A 17,432-nucleotide genomic window follows, 5' to 3' on the forward strand; every position below is an offset into this window, starting at 1 on the left:
TTCAAGTTCAGTGAGGCAGGGCAGAAATTAGCCCCATGGAGGGGGGAGGAGGCCGGGAGGACAGCTGGATGCCCACACCGCGAGCGGCCCCTGCCCAGTGCCCTTTCCCACACAGCTCCTCACGCCCCCTCGTCAGTCTCCAGGCTCCACTGCTGGGACTGGGCCACGAAACCTGGCCATGTTCTGTTGGGTTTTTAGAGCTGAAGCGGTAGTGTGTGGGACATTGCTAACCCCTCCCATTCTTGGCCGGAGAGCCTGACACCCCCCGGACGGGCGGCCGGCCCGTTGCTGTCAGTCTCCTGTTCTCTGCCTTCTGGCGTTTCATGGACCCAGGTCCAGGACTGGGGCTCTGTCTCAGGCGGTGGGTACGAGTCTAGGTGAGTGCCAGGCCAGCACCTGGAAGGGAGCTTGACGTTGGTGGCAGCCACTGGTGGTGAGAGGGTTAACTGCTGGCCACCAGCCTGACCCCTTCTACCCCTGGGGTCTGAGCACAGCCCTGGGCTGAAGGCAGCAGCAGGTGGGGCTGGGAGGAGTCACGAGGTCCAGGCTGCTCTCCGCTCGCTCGCTCGGTGCCCAGGATCATTAATAACCAAGAGCTGGAAAGACAATTAAGGGCCAAATGTGGAACTGAGCCTGCTGTTGGCCGGCTCCAAGGAGGTGCCGGTCCTGCTCCTGGGGCCAGGCTCTTGGCCGCCTCGTTCCTTCTCTAGGAATGAATTCTGGGGACAAGCGAGCCTGATGGGAAGTAGGGGCAGGAAGGACGCTTTCTGCAGCTTCAGAGCTGTGTTGGTCTGGCTTCCCAGCCTCCTGCCCCTCCGAGGGGGCAACGAGGAGGGTCCTGCACTATCCAGGGGAGGGGACGAAGCCTGGCAGGAGGGAGGAGGGGGCTGACCATGTCAGGGAGGCCGGAGATGTCCAATCATCATACACAAGGGCCTGTGTGGCAAAGAGCAAGGTGGGTCCACCCAGACAGACACCCCAACGCTGGCGGGACCCAGGAGAGGCCCTTGGTCACTGGTCTCAGGAACAGGGCATCCTCACTATCTCACCTGTTCCCTCCTGTTGCTGCTGTCGCTGGGCCCCATTCTGTCTTTCTGAGATGTGTGTGGGGGGAGGGCGCAGAGCTTAGAAAAGAACAGGCATGATGTCCTTGGTCAGGAGACCTAGCTTCAGTCTGACTCTTTGTTTTATAGTTTATTATTATTTTTAATCTTTATTGTTGAGAGTGTTACAGTTGCCCCCCCTTATCCCCCCACTTGCTCCCCCTCCACCCGGTTCCCAACCTGCACCAGGCCTTCACCACCCTACTGTCTGTGTTCATAGGTAAGATCTTTGGTTAATCTCTTCCCACCCCCTCCCCCCCTCCCCTCTGAGATTCATCTGTCTATTCCATGCTTCCAGGCCTCTGATTCTATTTTATTCGCCAGGTTATTTTGTTTGTTAGATTTCTTGTTTATTTTGATTTTTAGATTCAGTTGTTGATAGATATGTATTTGTTGCCATTTTATTGTTCATATTTTTATTTCTTCTTCTTCTTCCTCTTCTTAAAGAATATCCTTCAATATTTCATGCAATACTGGTTTGGTGGTGATGAACTCCTTTAGTTTTTTCTTGTTTGTGAAGCTCTTTATCTGACCTTCAATTCTAAATGAGAGCTCTGCTGGGTCAAGTAATCTTGGTTATAGGCCCTTGCTATTCATCACTTTGAATATTTCTTGCCACTTCCTTCTGGCCTGCGGAGTTTCTGTTGAGAAATCAGCTGACAGTCGTATGGGTACTCCCTTGTAGGTAACTAATTGCTTTTCTCTTGCTGCTTTGAAGATTTTCTCTTTGTCTTTAGCCCTTGGCATTTTAATTATGATGTGTCTTGATGTGGGGCTCTCTGTGCTTCCTGGACTTGTAAGTCTATTTCTTTCACCAGGTGATTATTTCTTCAAGTAGGTTTTCAGTATCTTGCTCTCTCTCATCTCCTTCTGGCACCCCCATAATGCAAATGTTGGTATGCTTGAAGTTGTCCCAGAGGCTCCTTACACTATCTTCATATTTTTGGATTCTTGTTGTTCTTTTAATTGGGTGTTTTTTTGCTTCCTCATATTCCACATCATTGATTTGATTCTCAGTCTCCTCTACGCTACTGTTGAATCCCTGTAAGTTATTCTTTATTTCAGTTAGTGCTTGCTTCATTTCTGACTGGTTCTTTCTCATGTCTTTGACATTCTCACTAAGATCCTTGAAAGTCCCTGTGTGGGCTGTGTACACAGTCTTGTCGTTGAGCCTTGATTGCTGTTGGTGTCACTGGGAGGAACTGGCGGCTGTGAGGACCAGTTGCAGCTACAGTGGGAGCGCTGCTGTGTAGGAAACACCTCTATGAGGCAGGACTTGCTTCAGTGGGACTTTGGTGATCACTGAGTCTGCCCCTTGAGTGTGTCACTCATGGACGTGTAGAGCTGTAACCTGCTATGGTCTGAAGCTGTCCGCGGGGTGCACCGGCTCTAGGGCCTCCAGGGAGGTGCAGTCAGCCCCTGCCTGGGGCCGCCCTACAGGAGCTATTTGTATTGGGCTTGGAGGTGCCCAGAGGAGGCCCAGCTGGGAAGCAAGGCAGGCTCCTGCTAGTGCTGGGTCCTGGGCCTTTTACTGATCGGCTTGGGGCGCGCTGAGCCAGCTGCAGCTTGTTTAGAGGTTTCAGCAGTCGAAGCCTGAGCAAGGCTAGGCCAGTCATATGCAAACAGGTTGGGTGGGGCTGTAAATTGGGTGGGGCGGGGTCTCAGGGAGTCACCAGGGCAGAGCAAACAGAGATGGCTGCCAGTCAGCCCTGAGACCTGGGAGGTCCTAGCACAGGAACAATGACCTCTGGGAGCATCTCCATCTGGGAGAAAGCCGCACCCGAGTTCCTGCCCTGATGCCAATCTAGTTCCTCCCTGTTTGTGTCTGGGTTCTCCAGAGCCTCGCCCTGGTGCTGGAGCTCAGAGGAAGCGGGACCTTGTAAGTTCAGCTCATGTGCCAGCCCTTTAAAAGGAACAGCTGTCTCCAGCAGCCTCCGTGTCTCTCAGCCCCCAAATCCCTGCTGGTTTTTTTTTTTTTTAAATATATTTTATTGATTTTTTTACAGAGAGGAAGGGAGAGAGATAGGGAGTTAGAAACATCGATGAGAAACATCAATCAGCTGCCTCCTGCACATCTCCCACTGGGGATGTGCCCGCAACCCAGGTACATGCCCTTGACCGGAATCGAACCTGGGACCTTTCAGTCCGCAGGCCGACGCTGTATCCACTGAGCCAAACCGGTTTCGGCCCTGCTGGTTTTTTCAGCCTGTAGTTACGGGGACTTCATTTCCCAGCTCTGGGAGCCTGGGCTGGGGGGCTGGTGTGGGGTTCGGACCGCTTGCTCCTCATGGGGGGCCTCTGCATAGACGACCTCCCTCCCAATTAGAAAAAGGCGCATGAGGGGGTCAGACCAGCCGGTTCCGGGGCTCCGCCCCTCCCACCGGTCTTGAAGTGCTTTCTCCTTTTCTTCTCTAGTTGTAGAGCTTCCGTTCCGCCGGCTCTACGGCGGTTCTGAATGATGGTTGTCCTGTATTTTAGTTGTAGTTTTGATGTGGTTGTGGGAGGCGGTGAGTACAGGCCTTGGTTCCCTTCCCAGCCTGGCTCTTTGAAAGGAGACGGCTGTCAAGTTTCCTGGGGTTGGGGATCCAGAGACCACGCCCTCCCAAAGCCCCCTAGATCCCGAGAATTCAGTGCCCGTTTCTGAACTGTAGCAGGCAGCTGTCACCAGAAGACACTTGACTAATTAGGAGGCTATGAAACCAACAGGTGCCTGGGGACCCTAACAGGGCGTTCTCAGCGAGTCTGGGGTCTGTGGCCCCCGCAGCCCTGAATTCGGCCTTGGAAGAGGCTTTCCAGCGGCCATGAGCATGGCGGGGCCAGGCCTCAGTCCTGCTCAGGACCCAAGCCCCTGGCAGGCCTGGTGCCCGCGTCCCCATCTCCCAGCCCTAGAGCCTGGCACTGCTCGGTTCTCGCCCTCGGCTGGTTCCCTCTGAGGGGCAGCCCTGTCCTTATCTCTGTGGGCTTAGCCTCAGCCTGTTGCTGGGGCTGCTCCCAGCCCCTGTGGCGAGAACAGCTGTGTGACTAAGGGCCTGGCAAGGCGCCCACTGCCCACCTTCCACCGCTCAGCAGGGCCTCCCAGCCGGCCACCTGCCCCGTCCATACGCCCGAAGCGGCCTCTCTGGCCGCAGGTGAGGGAGCAGCAGGAGCTGCTGGCATGGAGCTCCAGGGCTTCGGCAGGGGACGGGGCAGAGAACGCCAGCTCCCACCTTGGCCTGGCCTGACCTCGGGGCCGGTGGGCAGAGGATGTTGTGTGAAGGCTGTGGAGTCTTCAGTCTCCTCCACAGTGAAGCTTGCACCTGGGCCAGGCCGGGCCGGCCTCCTCTTCTGCCCTCCCACCCCCGACCCCCTGGGGCCCTTCTAGAAAGTGGAAACCATGACCCAACTGCCCGCCTCACCCAGCAGATGTGACAAATGTGCTTGATGCACACGGTGAGCAAGCATCCCCTGGGACGTGTCCTCTCCCTCCACCGGGCCCCGTGGCTCTGTGACCCCATCTGACCTCGGCACAGAGAGCAGGACTCGGAGCCCAGACAGTGGCAGTGGGGTGCACCCGGCTTGCTATCAGTGATGTGGTCACCTCGGGCCAATTCCCTCCAGGACGGGGCTGCCTGGCGTGGAGGGAACTGCGGCCAACAGACTCCACCGCTGTGGCTCCAGATTGCCACATAAATCAACCTGGGCTTTATGACGCTAATACACTCACATCCAGAATTTGGGGTGGCGCCGGGGAAGCAGGGTGATTTAATTTGCTTTGTCCTTAAGCAAAAGGAAACGCAACGGAGAAGGTAAGTCCAGATGTTTTAATTGAGTTGTCAGCAGCGGGGCAGCTCCAGGGAGGCCCGGCACCACCGGGCTGGTCAACCTCAAGGCTCTCCCTGCTCTGCCCACCTCAGGCCAGGCCTCCTGGAAAGAAGCCACAACGGCAGATGGAGGTGAATGGAAAACGATGACACACGGGGACAAGATGAGATCGGAAGACGTGGGACCACAGTGAGAAAGTGGGTCACAGGGTTCTCACAGGCTGGGCCAAAGGTGGGGGCTAGTGCTGCCAGTGGACTCCGTGTCCTTTTGCCCCTAAGACCACCACGGGCCCCAGGACACCCAGTGTCGCCACTCTGTCCACGATACAAAGCTGGTGCAATGCGGGGGAGGCAGCGGAAGTTCCCTCATGAGGGCTGAGCAAGGCACTGAAATCGAGAGAAAGGGGCAGGGGCCTGAGAGCCCCGCTCAGAGGCAGCTCCTGGCCCAGCTGCCGGGGCTCCGGGACAGGTGAGGGCAGGCCCAGGGCGGGGGCAGCAGGAAGGTCAGAGGAGCCCAGGCCTGAAGCAGAAGGCACATTGAAATGCAGAGTTCATCAGTCACCTGCTCCGGGAAGGCTGCCCGGAGGTGCATGCATGACGGCGGGGAGGTGGGTGGGACCCCGGCCGTCCCTCCATGGGAACGGTGGCCTGTGCTCCAGCTCACCCCATGGCGCCCAAGGGACATGCAGTGTGTGAGCACTGAGCACCCACAGCCTGGCACCGTCAGTGCCGGGGCAGGGGCAGGGGCCGGGCAGGCCTGGCTGCCTACAGGGTGGACCACAGAGGCCACACACTGCTACATGCCGTGGTGCCCCCAAGTCGCAGCTGTGGTGGTGGGGCTAGCTCCCCGTTACTGGCCCTTACACACTGCCCCCTGCCCTGCAGGAGGCCCCGAGCGCCCCAGCAGGGCAGTCAGAGAGCAGAGGACCCTTCCAGGGGTCACAGCTCTGGGCTCTAAATCTGTACGTGCTGCTGCGCCTGTGGGAGGGCTGCTCTGTGCTGTGGTGGCTCAGGAGCCCCGAGCAGGAGCTGGTGCCCACAGCAGGGGCCTCACAGCCCTGGTCTGGGGAACCTGGTGCCCATCAGCACCTCCTGTTCTTGTCATCAGGGCGGGCCAGGCCCTCCCCGAGGAGTCACTGGCAGGCCCAGTGGGGAGGGGGGCTGGGGCCCGGGGTTCATCCTGAGGAGGCAGCGTCTATGAAGTGGATTTCCCAGACCAGGAGGCGGGAGGGCTGGGAGTAGGGGACAGGGAGACTAGTATAAATAGTGGCAGTGCCAGCGCTGCGTCTCCACGGAGCAGGGAGAGGAGCCCGCCCATGGCGGGGTGATGGGGCGTGTGTGTAAAGCAGGGGGTGACTCCGGGAGCCGGTCCTGGAGTCTGGGAGAGCCTTGTGCAGTGAGGTGCAGGCTGGGCGGAAGGAAGCTGGAGTGGGGTGATCCCAGCTAGATGTGCAGGGTCCCCTCCCAGAGCCTGGCCTCACCCACCCTGTGGAGGGAGACCTGGGAGGCAACTGGACACGGTCTCTGCAGGCGGGGGACGCGGCGGGGCCCCCACCCCTCTCGTCAGCAGACATGCCCGCCATCAGATCTTGGTCTCACTGAGGATGATGTTGGCGGTGACGAAGAAGAAGCAGGAGAAAGCCCAGAGCAGCACGAAGCCCACCCAGAAGGTGTGGTGGAACGGGGACCTGTGCTTGTTGGCGGCCCGGGGGCCGAGGGCCAGCTGGGTGTCCTTGCGGCAGAGGTACACCAGGAAGGCGGGGATCACGTACTGGATGCCCGTGCCTGCGTAGGCCCCCGTGATGCCCACCAGGGACTCCAGGTCGTGGGTGCAGAAGGCCACCAGCACCGGGGGCACCAGGGTGATGGTGGGGAACACCACGCGGTCCACCACCCAGGGGTACGTGCCGCCCTCGCGGTGGAAGAGCGTCTTCCAGTTGTTGCGCAGGGTCACGGCGATGATGGGGAAGTTGGTGCTGATGGTGAAGACGGGGAAGAGGCCCAGGAAGAAGCGCACCGCGGCCACGCTCACGATGTCGCAGCTCGCGAAGTTGAGGGTGTACATGTCCAGGAGGCTGTCGCCGCGGAAGGAGAAGATGGCGGTGAAGGAGAGGAGGCCGTAGAAGGCCAGGATCAGCACGTAGTCCAGGAGGACGAGGCGCGTGAGGTGGCGCTTGGAGGAGACGGGCGTGAGGAGGGACGGCAGGGAGTGCTGGCACATGAAGGAGTACACGCACACCCCGAACAGGTTCCGGACCCCGGAGAGGTCGGCCAGGGGCGGGTGCCCCTCCCCGCGCCCGCGTCCGATGCGGACCAGGGCCAGCACGATCATGATGGCGAAAGCTGCAAAACAAACAAACGAGAGGGTGTCAGCAGCAGAGGAGGCAGCCCACCCGACAGTGTCTGGTCTGGGGGCACCCCTAAGGGATTGGAGCCCCAGGAGCAAGAACTGTTCAATGCACGTGACCCTGACAGCCACATTTGAAGCAGGTCAGCAGTTGCTATGGATCTTATGAATGCACTGGGCGTCCCCTCCCCATGTCCTGTTCACCTCCCACACCAGCAGGTAAAGCCCAGGGTGACACCTGCCCTTTCTTGGTGACTGACACAGGCATAAGGGAGCAGTGGGCTGCCAGCTGGCCCCTCAGGGGCTCTGAGCTCCCCCGGGTGGAGGCTGTGGTCTCTGCACACCCGGCTCCCTTTGCTGGGACTCACAGGAAGCCAGGGTGACCCTCGCTCTGCCTTCCCACAATGACACTGGTAAGTGGAACCGACAGGGACACCATCCATTACTTTAAATCAGAGCTGCCTGCCACCATCGGGGATAGGAGGAAGGAGGGGGCGAGGGGACAGGCCTATGAAAATTGCCAATAAATAAAATGATTTGTTTCAGACTCTCAGCCCACCCCAGTGCCTGCCCTGCCGCTCACTCCCGCCACTGAGGGCCTGCGACTCTCGCTGCCCCAGGGACACCACCAATCTCGCCAGCTCTGGTCAGTCAAGGGGAACGGCAGCCACTTCCTCTTCCTCTCTAGAGGTCGCAGCCCAGGAGCTGCCGCTGGCTTAACCCTCGAGGGGCCGGGGGGCCTGTGACAGGACACCCTTGGGGCCTCCCCGCTCCACAGGATGCCCAGGACCCCGGCGTCTGCCTCGTTATTTTGGGGGTGCGCACAGGGCCAGGATGTGAGGGTGGGCCGGGGGAAGGCCGGAGGGGGTGGAGGTGGAGTTCCCTGTGCCAGGAGTCTGTCCTCGGCCAGAAAGGATTATAAAGCTGAGCTGAGCAGTCGGGCGGCTGCAGCGGGGAGACCGGGGAGACCGGGGAGACCGGGCCTGGCTGCCTGGTGATTAGCTATTCAAGAGGCTGCAGCTGATGCTGTCGCCACAGGCAGGGCACTGGGGTCAGAGCAAAGGGGACAGCCGCTGTAAGGCGAGATTCAGATCCTGCTGTGCCCTCCGTCTCGGGGTGTCCCCTCGTGACCTGGTGCTCCTCCCGGCCTGGGCCAAGGTCAGCCCCAACTCGGAAAGAGGCCAGTGCAGAACCCGCTTGGTTCTTGCTGGCCGTGGCCTCAGGCTCTGGAGTGGTGAGCACGTGGGAGGCAGAAGTGGTTGTCGGATGCGAGTGTCTCCCAATCACGGCTCTCCGGCCGGGATGCTGGCTTGTGCTTCTCGGCCCTAAATCTCCAAGAGGTTGTAAGAAACGCAGGCGGAAACTGGCTTGTGGGCTGGCTGGGCAGCCCTGGCTGGGCTCTGCTTCTTGGAGATAAACCAGTTTATGAAGCAGGTTTCTGAAGATCTTCAGAGATGGCTGGTCTTGCTGTATGAATAACCCACAAAAAGGGACCACGTGGGCTTCTGCTGAACCTGACCCCCCTCGTAGCCCATGCTGGGTCAGCCCTGAGCTTCTGGAGGGCTCCAGCTCCCTCCTCCTCCTCCTCCTCACCCGGAAGCAGAGAGGGATGTTGCCATAACGAAGCTGCAGGCCGGAGACTCTGCTCTGCGGCTACATTATTTATCCCGAAGGACTCAGCGCAGAGCCTCCCCTCCGAATGTCGGGAGGAGGCTGCTGATAAAGGGCAGGCGTTGGCGTCTCTGAGGCAATCAAGTCTTAAGTAGGGGATCAAGAGTTCGGGCCTCTTCATCCTTCAACTCTCCGCATCGTGCCCGCGGCGCTGGGGAGGGGAGGGTCTCCATTTTTCATCCCCGGCTGTCACAGCCCGCTCCGTCTGTCATCGCCGGGAGATGGGCCGAGGGGCCTCTGGCCGCCGGCGGACTAATCTTCCTGAGGTTGGAAACGAAAACCTGGCACTGTCACCTCTCCTACAGGCTGTCAGCCGACTCCTCTTGTTATGAATGGTCTCCTCACAATTCTGTGTCGAAGCCCTGACCCCCCGGGTGACTGTACCTGCAGATGGGGCCTAGAAGGAGGTAAGAAAGGTGGAATGAGGCCATAGGGGTGGCCCTAATCTGACAGGACCGGTGCTATGAGAGAAGGAAGAGACGCCAGCTGCTCTCTCCCTGCACGGAGAGGCCACATGAGGACACAGCGAGAAGGTGGTCGTCGACAAGTCAGAAAAAGAGGCCTCCCCAGATACCAACCCTGCCAGCACCTTGATCTTAGGCTCCCAGCTTCCAGAACTGAGAAAACACACTTCTGTTGTTGAAGCCGCCAGCTTGTGGTGGAATGTTATGGTGGCCTGAGCTAAGACGGCTCTTAAGCAGCCGCTGGATCAGAGAGAATGCCAGGCCGGAGGGGGGGTGGGGGGGGCTTGATGCAGTCCCTGGAATCCCCTGAGCTGAATGTCAATTCCCAGGCCCTGGGCCTGCTATGGGCCACACTGGCTCTGCAGACGTATGTGGCTGCCGGACCGTCCGAGGCTGCAGCTGCCCGGGTCCGTGTAAAGCCCAGCATTGCAGAGGCACCCCTGTACCTACTGTTGGTCAGATGCCTCACCCCATCAGCTACTGGGGCCTTATCTTCCCTTCCCTTGCCCCTGTCCTGACAGCTGGCCCATCAACTTCCTGGGCAGAGAAGGAGTCCTCCTGCCATCAGCGCACGTCTCAGCCAGTCTCAGCCACTCACACAGCAGAGCTGCCAACAACCAGGGCTGCTGGGGAGGGGGTGCGGGGCGGGGGGGAATGCCAGGCAGAGCTCGGAGGCTGGTCCTGCTGCTAAGGAAAAGGCTCACTTCTGGCACGATGCCTACGCCTCACCAAACTTTAATTACGTGTCTATTCTACCCCAAGAGCCTTAAGATAGAAACCCAGGGTTCCTCTCCTTTAAACTGACCTCTGCGTTTACAGAGAGAACTTTCAAAAACTAAGAATAAAATTAAGACCAAAATGAAATATACACATAAAGGTTTTCCTGGATCCCCTCCATGGGCTGTGTGACCAGAGAAGCTGGATGCTCCAGGGCCCAGGAGAGCCCTGGACGGTGGCCCAGAGGGGCTGGTGGGTATCCTCACTTTGGAAGGGGGTCCTTCCCTGCCCTCTGAGGAGCACGCGCGGAGGGAGAGGCTGTGAAGGAATTCGTGCACCACGCTGGCGTGCGGAACCAACAGGATGTGAACAGATGGCCCCGACAGAGACCCCGGCGGCTGGTGGTGACAGATCAGAGCAGTCCCAGCAGGAGACACTCCGCTGAGATCGTCAGGGATCTGCAGGGGGGTCAGCACGCGGCCACAGATCATTCTGGGGACAGGTGAAACCAGAGCCCTATGTTCCCTCCTGGGTGAAGGTCCCCAGGAGGAGACCTTCTGCCACTTGGGCCACCAAGTTACACCCCCCGCCCCCCTCGGACTAGAGGACAAATATGGGGCACCTGCCAGGGCGGGTGGGAGGGCAGGGCCGAGGAACTTCCCAAGGCAGCCCAGGTTGATCTGCGGACGCTCGCCGGCTCGCGGGGAGGATGCCTGACCCACTTTGAGAGGAGGAGACGGAGGAGGGAGGAGAGAGGAGACGAGCACCATGCGTGGTGGCTGCTCTGAATACACAATCAGAGGGAAGGCAGCCCTGTGGGTCCCAGCAGCCCAGACCCAGACCGAGGAGGGCAGCCGCGCTGCAGAGCAGTGCTTATTAGAAAGAATCAGTGTTTTAATAACGCCAAATGGGGCGCCCTGAGCAGAGCCAGCTGTCCGTGTCCCCAGCTGGGAGGCGTCTGCTGGCGTCTCTGGGGGAAGCTGGTAATGGGAGTGAAGGAGTGACACTCCCAGCCAGTGTCCCAGGCGGGAAAGGTCTACACCAAGCATGACAAACTCAAAGGCTAACACGGGCCACATACACGAGGCACGCTGCCTGCGGGCCGCGAGTCTGACACGCTTGGTCTACACTCATCATTTGAGTGGCTTGGGGCGTGGGCTCTAAAGCCACAGCCGCTGGGCCTGGGGGCACGAAGGACAGCACTTTGGGCTGCGGCTCTCTGAGTGACCCTGGTCTGCTGGCCACTGACAGGGAGAACGGGAGGAGCTACAGAGGAAGCCTCCGGCACCTCTGTGTGGGGGCTGCCTCTCCTTTCTCTGGGGCTCAGGCCTCCTCCAGGGCACTGGGGTTGCCCCGGGGACCAGCGCTGGCCTGTTCAGGAAGCGCACACGGGGGGGAGGTGCAGAGGGAGAGGCTGGCAGGGGTGGCACCCGGGCCGGAGCCCATGCTGTGTGCCCGGGAGCCTGTGGCTGACCTGAAGCAGCTGCCGGGGGTGAGTGACCGTATGGCCACCGGAGACCCTCCTTGCACGGGTGAATTCAGAGGCATCTGCAGCCTGGGTCTGCCAGACGGACCAGCCCCGTCTCCCCAGGACTTGTGTGGGGAGCAAAAGAAATGCATCAGCACTGGTTGGTGCCTGTCCTACGTGTTCTGACATTTTCGCCGACAAGTGGCTATTGGAAAAGGCCATCCAGCCCTCTCAGTCCCATTGGGGCAGCGCGAGGGGCTTCCGGCTAATGGCTGAGGGAGGGCGGAGGGTGCAGAGAAAGCAGGGCTGGCCCTGAGCTCCGGGGCCTGCTTGGGGCGGGCTCCTGCAGTCCTCCCGCCTGGGGTTTCAACAGATGGCAGAACAAATTCCTAATTAAGCACAAGAAAGCTTCCGGCTCAGTACATCTATGATTTTCCAGTTCCTTTGCTGCTCATTTCCCCCTTTTGTTTCTCTAGAACCCAAGCCAGCTTACTGTCACCCTGAGCGCCTTACTCACGGTCAGACGCCTGGGCCCTGAGACGGGAGAGGGACGAGGGGGAGTGTGCCGGAGGGTCCCGGGGCCACGGCGCGCAGCTGCTTTTCAAAGGCAACGTGAAAAGCAAGTTCATATAACTGACAACTTGGTGCTGACTTGAGGAGAGACAAGGCTTTGGTGCTCACTGCCTTTGAGGGGTTCTAGAAATCTCCCCTGGGGTGCACCTAGGCTAGAGAAGACGCCCTCCACAGCCCCCCCTTCCAACGGCCTGCAGACCCCCAGGGGGCAGGCAGCCCCTCCCACAGCGGGACGGCCTGGCCAGGGTGCTTGGTGTCCCCGGTCCCCCCTGATGCCCGCTGCTCTCTCCCTCCAGCTCCACAGGAGAAGTGCCCCGGGGGCTGCGGTGCCTGCTGGGAATGGGCCCCTCGGCTGGGCTGCATTTTAGACTTGACTGGGCGACCTTCTCTTACGTGAGAGGTTGACTTCCTAAGCCCAGAGGTCTGTCTCGGAGAAAACTGCCCGTGCCGTCACCCAGAGCCTCTGGAGGACAGGCTGCTGGCTATCTCTCGGATCAAGGGGAGGAAAGAGGCAAACGACTTGCAGAGAGGACGCTGCCCAGACAATGTCACCTCCCAAACATGATGGGGGTGACCTTCACGAGCTGGGCTCCGCCTCAAACCCTCTCAAGGCCCAACGCCTCTCAAGGCCACTGCCACCGGCTGTGCTGTGCTTCAGGGGCTGCCTCCCTGGGAGGGCCAGGGCCTCCAGGGTGTGGGGACCCCGAGGATTCCCACTGTGTCCCTGCGCCAAACAGCAGCCACCCTGCTGCTCTGGGGGAGGGGCCCTGGTTGGGAGAAAGAGGCGGAATGGGTACCGGGCTGGGTGGCCTGAGCCCTGGCAAAGAGCAGTGGGTTGTCTAAAGCAACCCAGCCTCCGACTCCGCTCTGTGCGAGGACACCAACAGCTGGGGGTGGGGGGTGGGGGGGTGTCAGGGTGTTTCCACTCCCTCGGAGGCCCCCGGGGCCTGCCTCTCCTCTGCAGGTGGGGGCTGTGCTGACCCGAGTCTGGGGAGCCTCATATCCAGTCAGCCTCCTCCCCACCCTCTTACAATCTTCTCTCTTCTAATGAGCGTATTGCTCATCAGACAGAGGGCTGTTACACTGAACAGGCACTGGGGTGCTGCAGAGGCCATTAACGGCCATTATCCGCGCCATCCCCTCGTGGGTGGCACGGGAATCCATCATGCCAGCTAACGCACGGCGTCCCTCCCCCACCTCCTGCTCCTGCCGCCGCCTCATGAGAGGGAGACGGGCCGGGCACCGGTGGCGTTTAACTAGCCCCTTTCCATCATCAAGGCAGCACGTCAGGGACAGCCAATCCCGAGCCGTGGGGCTAGGTTTTTAGGACTTCGGGCCCGGCTGCTGGGACAGCAGATTAAGCCAGCGAGGCCAGGAGGGAGAAGGTTTTTCCTCAAACGCTGCTTTCCTGAGAAAACTCCTTCTGAAGGTCACTAGGGTTCGCAGACACGGCCACTGATCCCGGACTTTTGGTCACAATCCCTCCTGCACCCAGGGAGGCTCCATGCCCACACCGTGCCCTGGAGCTGGCGCGACCCTCATGTTCTAAGCAACGCGTGCTCATTCCCCAGGTGGTCGCGTTCATTTCACCCAGGACTGTGGGGCCTGTGAACGAAACGTGTACACAGCACCCTGCGGGTGAGGACAGCTCAGACCCATGACGGGGCAGACAGGAATCGCGCTTCACCCAGATGTCACCCAGGTGTCCTCCTGTCCCTCATCTTGATGGAGGCTGACGGACAGGCTCATCCAGTTACAGAGGCCCCAAAGCTCACCCTCCAGACCACTCAGCCCCGCGCCCATTCCCTTGCAAGGAAGGACCAAGAGCGGGAAGAAGTTACAGGCTGGGGGGTCTGGCTCACGCCAAGGCAGAACTCCCAGCACTGACTAAGAACCCCACTGAGCAGCTCTGAGCGCGTGGGAGCCTTCCCACCGGGAGCTCCCATCCCCATGGCCTGCAGGGTGGGCTGGCCTGGAGCCCGGCCACGTCCCTTCCAGCTGAAGATGCCAGGACTCCCGTGAGGCAGAAGTCCCCTTACGCTGGGGTCTGTCAGCGCGAGTGGGGACCAGGGGACTGCAGGTGCCAGAATCTCGGAGCGATGAGGGGTGGTGCCTGGGAGAGGGAGCGGGGGATGGGGGTCAGAGGGAGTCTGGGACCATCCTCTTTCACAGGAAGGGGGAGTCCCCACCAGAACAGCAACAGTGAGTTTTGCTTTTAGATCAAAACAAGCCTGCAGCGTCAACTCATGAACCAGAAGGTCATGGGTTCGATTCCCGGTCAAAGCACATGCCCAGGTTGCGGGCTCGATCCCCAGTGTGGGGTGTACAGGCAGCCAATCAATGATTCTCTTTCATCATTAATGTTTCTCTCTCTCTCTCCCTTCCTCTCTGAAATCAATAAGAATATATATTAAAACAAAAAAAAACAAGCGTGCAACTGGTCCCAGAGCACGTGCCAGCAGAGGGGGCAGCAGGGAGCCCACACCCTCTTGTCCTGGGTCCAGGTGGTCAGCAGCCCGGGCGCCAGGGTGGCTGGCAGGATGCAGTGGAGGAATGAATGAGCACCCCACCACACACCTGATTTAAGGGGAGACCCCCCAACCCAGGAAAGCAGTGCTCCTGCTCAGAGGGGAGCCAGGCAGTCAGAGGGCACTGTGGATGAGGGGTCTTCACACCCTGGTGGCTGGAGATGCGATGGAGGGGCGCCACGCCCGCTGGTTTATGGCACAGCTCTCATGCCCGAAGGGAGCAGGGCCCTGACCCAGGCCTTCAGGGGTCCAGCCTCCAGTCCAGGTTGGTGAGGAGGGATCGGCGTGGGCGTGTGAAAGAGGCTGGTCCCAGACTCCGCAGTCCCAGGCCTGGCTCCAGCTCCGTCCACACTACCTGATCGTGAAGTGACGTAACTTTTTGGGACTGAATTTCCCCACCAGTAGGAAGGCAGGTGGAGCACGGCCCCTCCTTGTCCCAAGTTGGGGGGAGCCCACAGAACCTGCACCATGTTCCTGGCTGTCTCGGAGGGCGAAGGAAGGGCCGAGGGGAGAAGCGAGAGATGGAGCTGTTGTCAGACTCACCGACCCATCGCATCAGGGAGGTCAGGATCTGCAGGTATTTGGTCTTCTGGACGTCGAAGAAGGTGAAGGGTCCCAGGAGGAGAGTGAAGACAGCCTGGGCGACAAACACAGGAGTGAGAGGGACACAGGGGCTGGGCCGCACCAGGCACACCGTGTGTGTGTGTGTGTGTGTGTGTGTGAGTGTGTGTGTGTGTGAGTGTGAGTGTGTATCGCACACACTGTTCACGCAGCCACTGCCCCGGGCCGGGCCAGTCCTGACCCAGGTGCACCTGGACTGCAGAGGCTCCCCGGGATCAGACAGCATCCGTGTGAATTTCCTGTGTCATGCGCACAGGAGCCAGAGCCACGCTTCTCTGCCCGTCCTCACACTCACTGTCCTGAGGCTTCTGGAAAGGGGTTTCCAGGCAAGTCCCAGGCGACACCCTGGGGACGTCACCCATTCACTTATCTTCAGCAAACACTGACGAGGGAGGCACGGCCTGGCACTGAGTGGGCCCGAGCGTGGATTAGGTCTGAGGCGGCAGGAAGAGGAGGGTGGGAAGTGGCACCAGCCACGCCTCGCCTTGCCTCGGGCACTCAAGGCCTCCTGGGAGGAGGGGGCAGGGTCCTGACAACACAGTGGAGGGGAGGGGGCGCCATTCTGAAGGGCTCAGAGGAAAGGCTCAATCAGGATGTCATTAACCAGCGATGTTTTGTGTGTGTGTTTTTAAAAAAATATTATTGATTTCAGAGAGAGGAAGGGAGAGGGAGAGAGAGAATCACAAATCAGCTGCCTCCTGCACACCCCCTACTGGGGATCGAGCCGTAAGGGGGCATTTGCCCTGACTGGGAATCGAACCGTGACCTCCTGGTTCATAGGTCGAGGCTCAACCACTGAGCCACGCCAGCCGGGCAACCAGCAATGTTTTTACCTGACAGAGAAGGGGAAGCAGGGAGAACAGCCCCTGGCTTCCAGGGCAGGTCCTCGGAGAAGGACCCCAGCCCCAGAAGAGCCGGGCCGCTTCCGGGAGGGGGCGTGGAGAGTCTGGGAGTGGGGAGCCGGACCCAGAGGGGGCACTGCGGGCTCCTCGGTTCTTTCTCTTGGGAGAACAGGGGAGAGCGAATGTTTACTTTAAAAAAATGAAGAAATCCAAAGCCTGTCTTAACAGGGAAATGCGAATCCTCTTTGCAAAAGAAAATGGGGTACACGCGGCACCGCGGAGCCTGGGGCTGGGAGGGGGAGGGCAGGATTTCCACGCCAAATTGGGTGCTCAAGGAGAGAGGAATTAAACGCCGCTGGTTGGCGTTGCGCTGATGGCACCATTTCCAATCTGCCACTCGGAAGCGGCGGCGGCATCAGACCTTATTAACATTTACACGGTGCCATTTTACCACGTTAATGCTAATGACACTCGCCAGAGAGACGCAGCCAGCCGGCTCCCAAGGCGAGCGTGGGGAGCGGGGCCCACCCTGGGGAGCCGGCCCGGTCCTGTGATCTGGGTGAACATATCGCAGCTGCGGGGTCTGCCCTGTGCCAGGCAGGCGGGACCCCACAGAAGGGGGGCCGAGCCCGCCCCTCCACCACCCCCGTGGCCCGGAGAGCAGGATGTGGAACAAGCTGAGACCTCTTATCCAAGCCCGTCATCACTGTGCGAGTGAATGGCAGGAAGGACTAAAGTGGCGGCTGAGAAGGCTCTAATTAGCGGGGGTCGCGGGCCTGGCCATGGTCCACGGGGCTGGGAGGCTTCTGGCAAGAGCTTTCCGCTCCGCTGGGGCCCAGCAGCAGATCTGCTTCTGTTCCGGGAGACAGAGCGTCTCATCAGGCCAGGGAGGGGGCTGGGGGCCAGGAAGGGGCGGGATCACCCCCCGCTTCGCGAGCAAGTCTGTGAGCAGCGCCGTCAGCGAGTCATTTAGGAAAGTGACGGCTTCAGGGAGACCGTCCACCGATGAGCTTCCTTCTGAGGGAAGGGAGGGGTTGTCATGTGGAAGACACATACGAAGCCACTGGGCACAAGAGTCCCCCAGTGACCGTGGCCTGACCTGGACGCCTACTGTGCCCGGGGCGAGGTGGTCAGCCTTTCGCCTCCGACCTGTGATGTCTCCCACTGAAACGGGCGCTCCGGCTGTGGGTGCTGGGGGTTTCCTGGGGGTGGCCTACACGAGAGGGCAGCTCTCACCTCTGAAGGCTCAGGACTGGGCTTTAGAAAGTCCCGCTATGTAAACATGGGGATGGGGGGTG

At 60.0% G+C, this 17,432-nt stretch overlaps 1 protein-coding gene across 6 annotated transcripts in view; it reads right to left on the reverse strand.

Annotated features, from left to right (window-relative positions):
• Window positions 1-4,884: 4,884 nt before the first annotated feature.
• The window catches only part of TMEM104 (transmembrane protein 104), a 41,889-nt gene continuing 29,341 nt past the window's right edge, over window positions 4,885-17,432 (reverse strand). For 5 of the 6 annotated variants that reach the window (XM_036338968.1, XM_036338969.1, XM_036338967.1 and 2 more), the window contains 2 exons: window positions 15,215-15,308; window positions 4,885-7,246 (listed from right to left, as the gene is read on the reverse strand). In XM_036338968.1, the coding sequence (XP_036194861.1) occupies window positions 6,486-7,246; window positions 15,215-15,308 (855 nt within the window). In that variant the 3' untranslated portion in view covers window positions 4,885-6,485. The remainder of the gene's footprint in view (window positions 7,247-15,214; window positions 15,309-17,432) is intronic. The other variant, XM_036338965.1, reaches the window with a different exon arrangement.

The sequence above is a fragment of the Myotis myotis genome, unplaced genomic scaffold, assembly GCF_014108235.1.
Source record: "Myotis myotis isolate mMyoMyo1 unplaced genomic scaffold, mMyoMyo1.p scaffold_m19_p_17, whole genome shotgun sequence".
Taxonomy (NCBI): Eukaryota; Metazoa; Chordata; class Mammalia; order Chiroptera; family Vespertilionidae; genus Myotis; species Myotis myotis.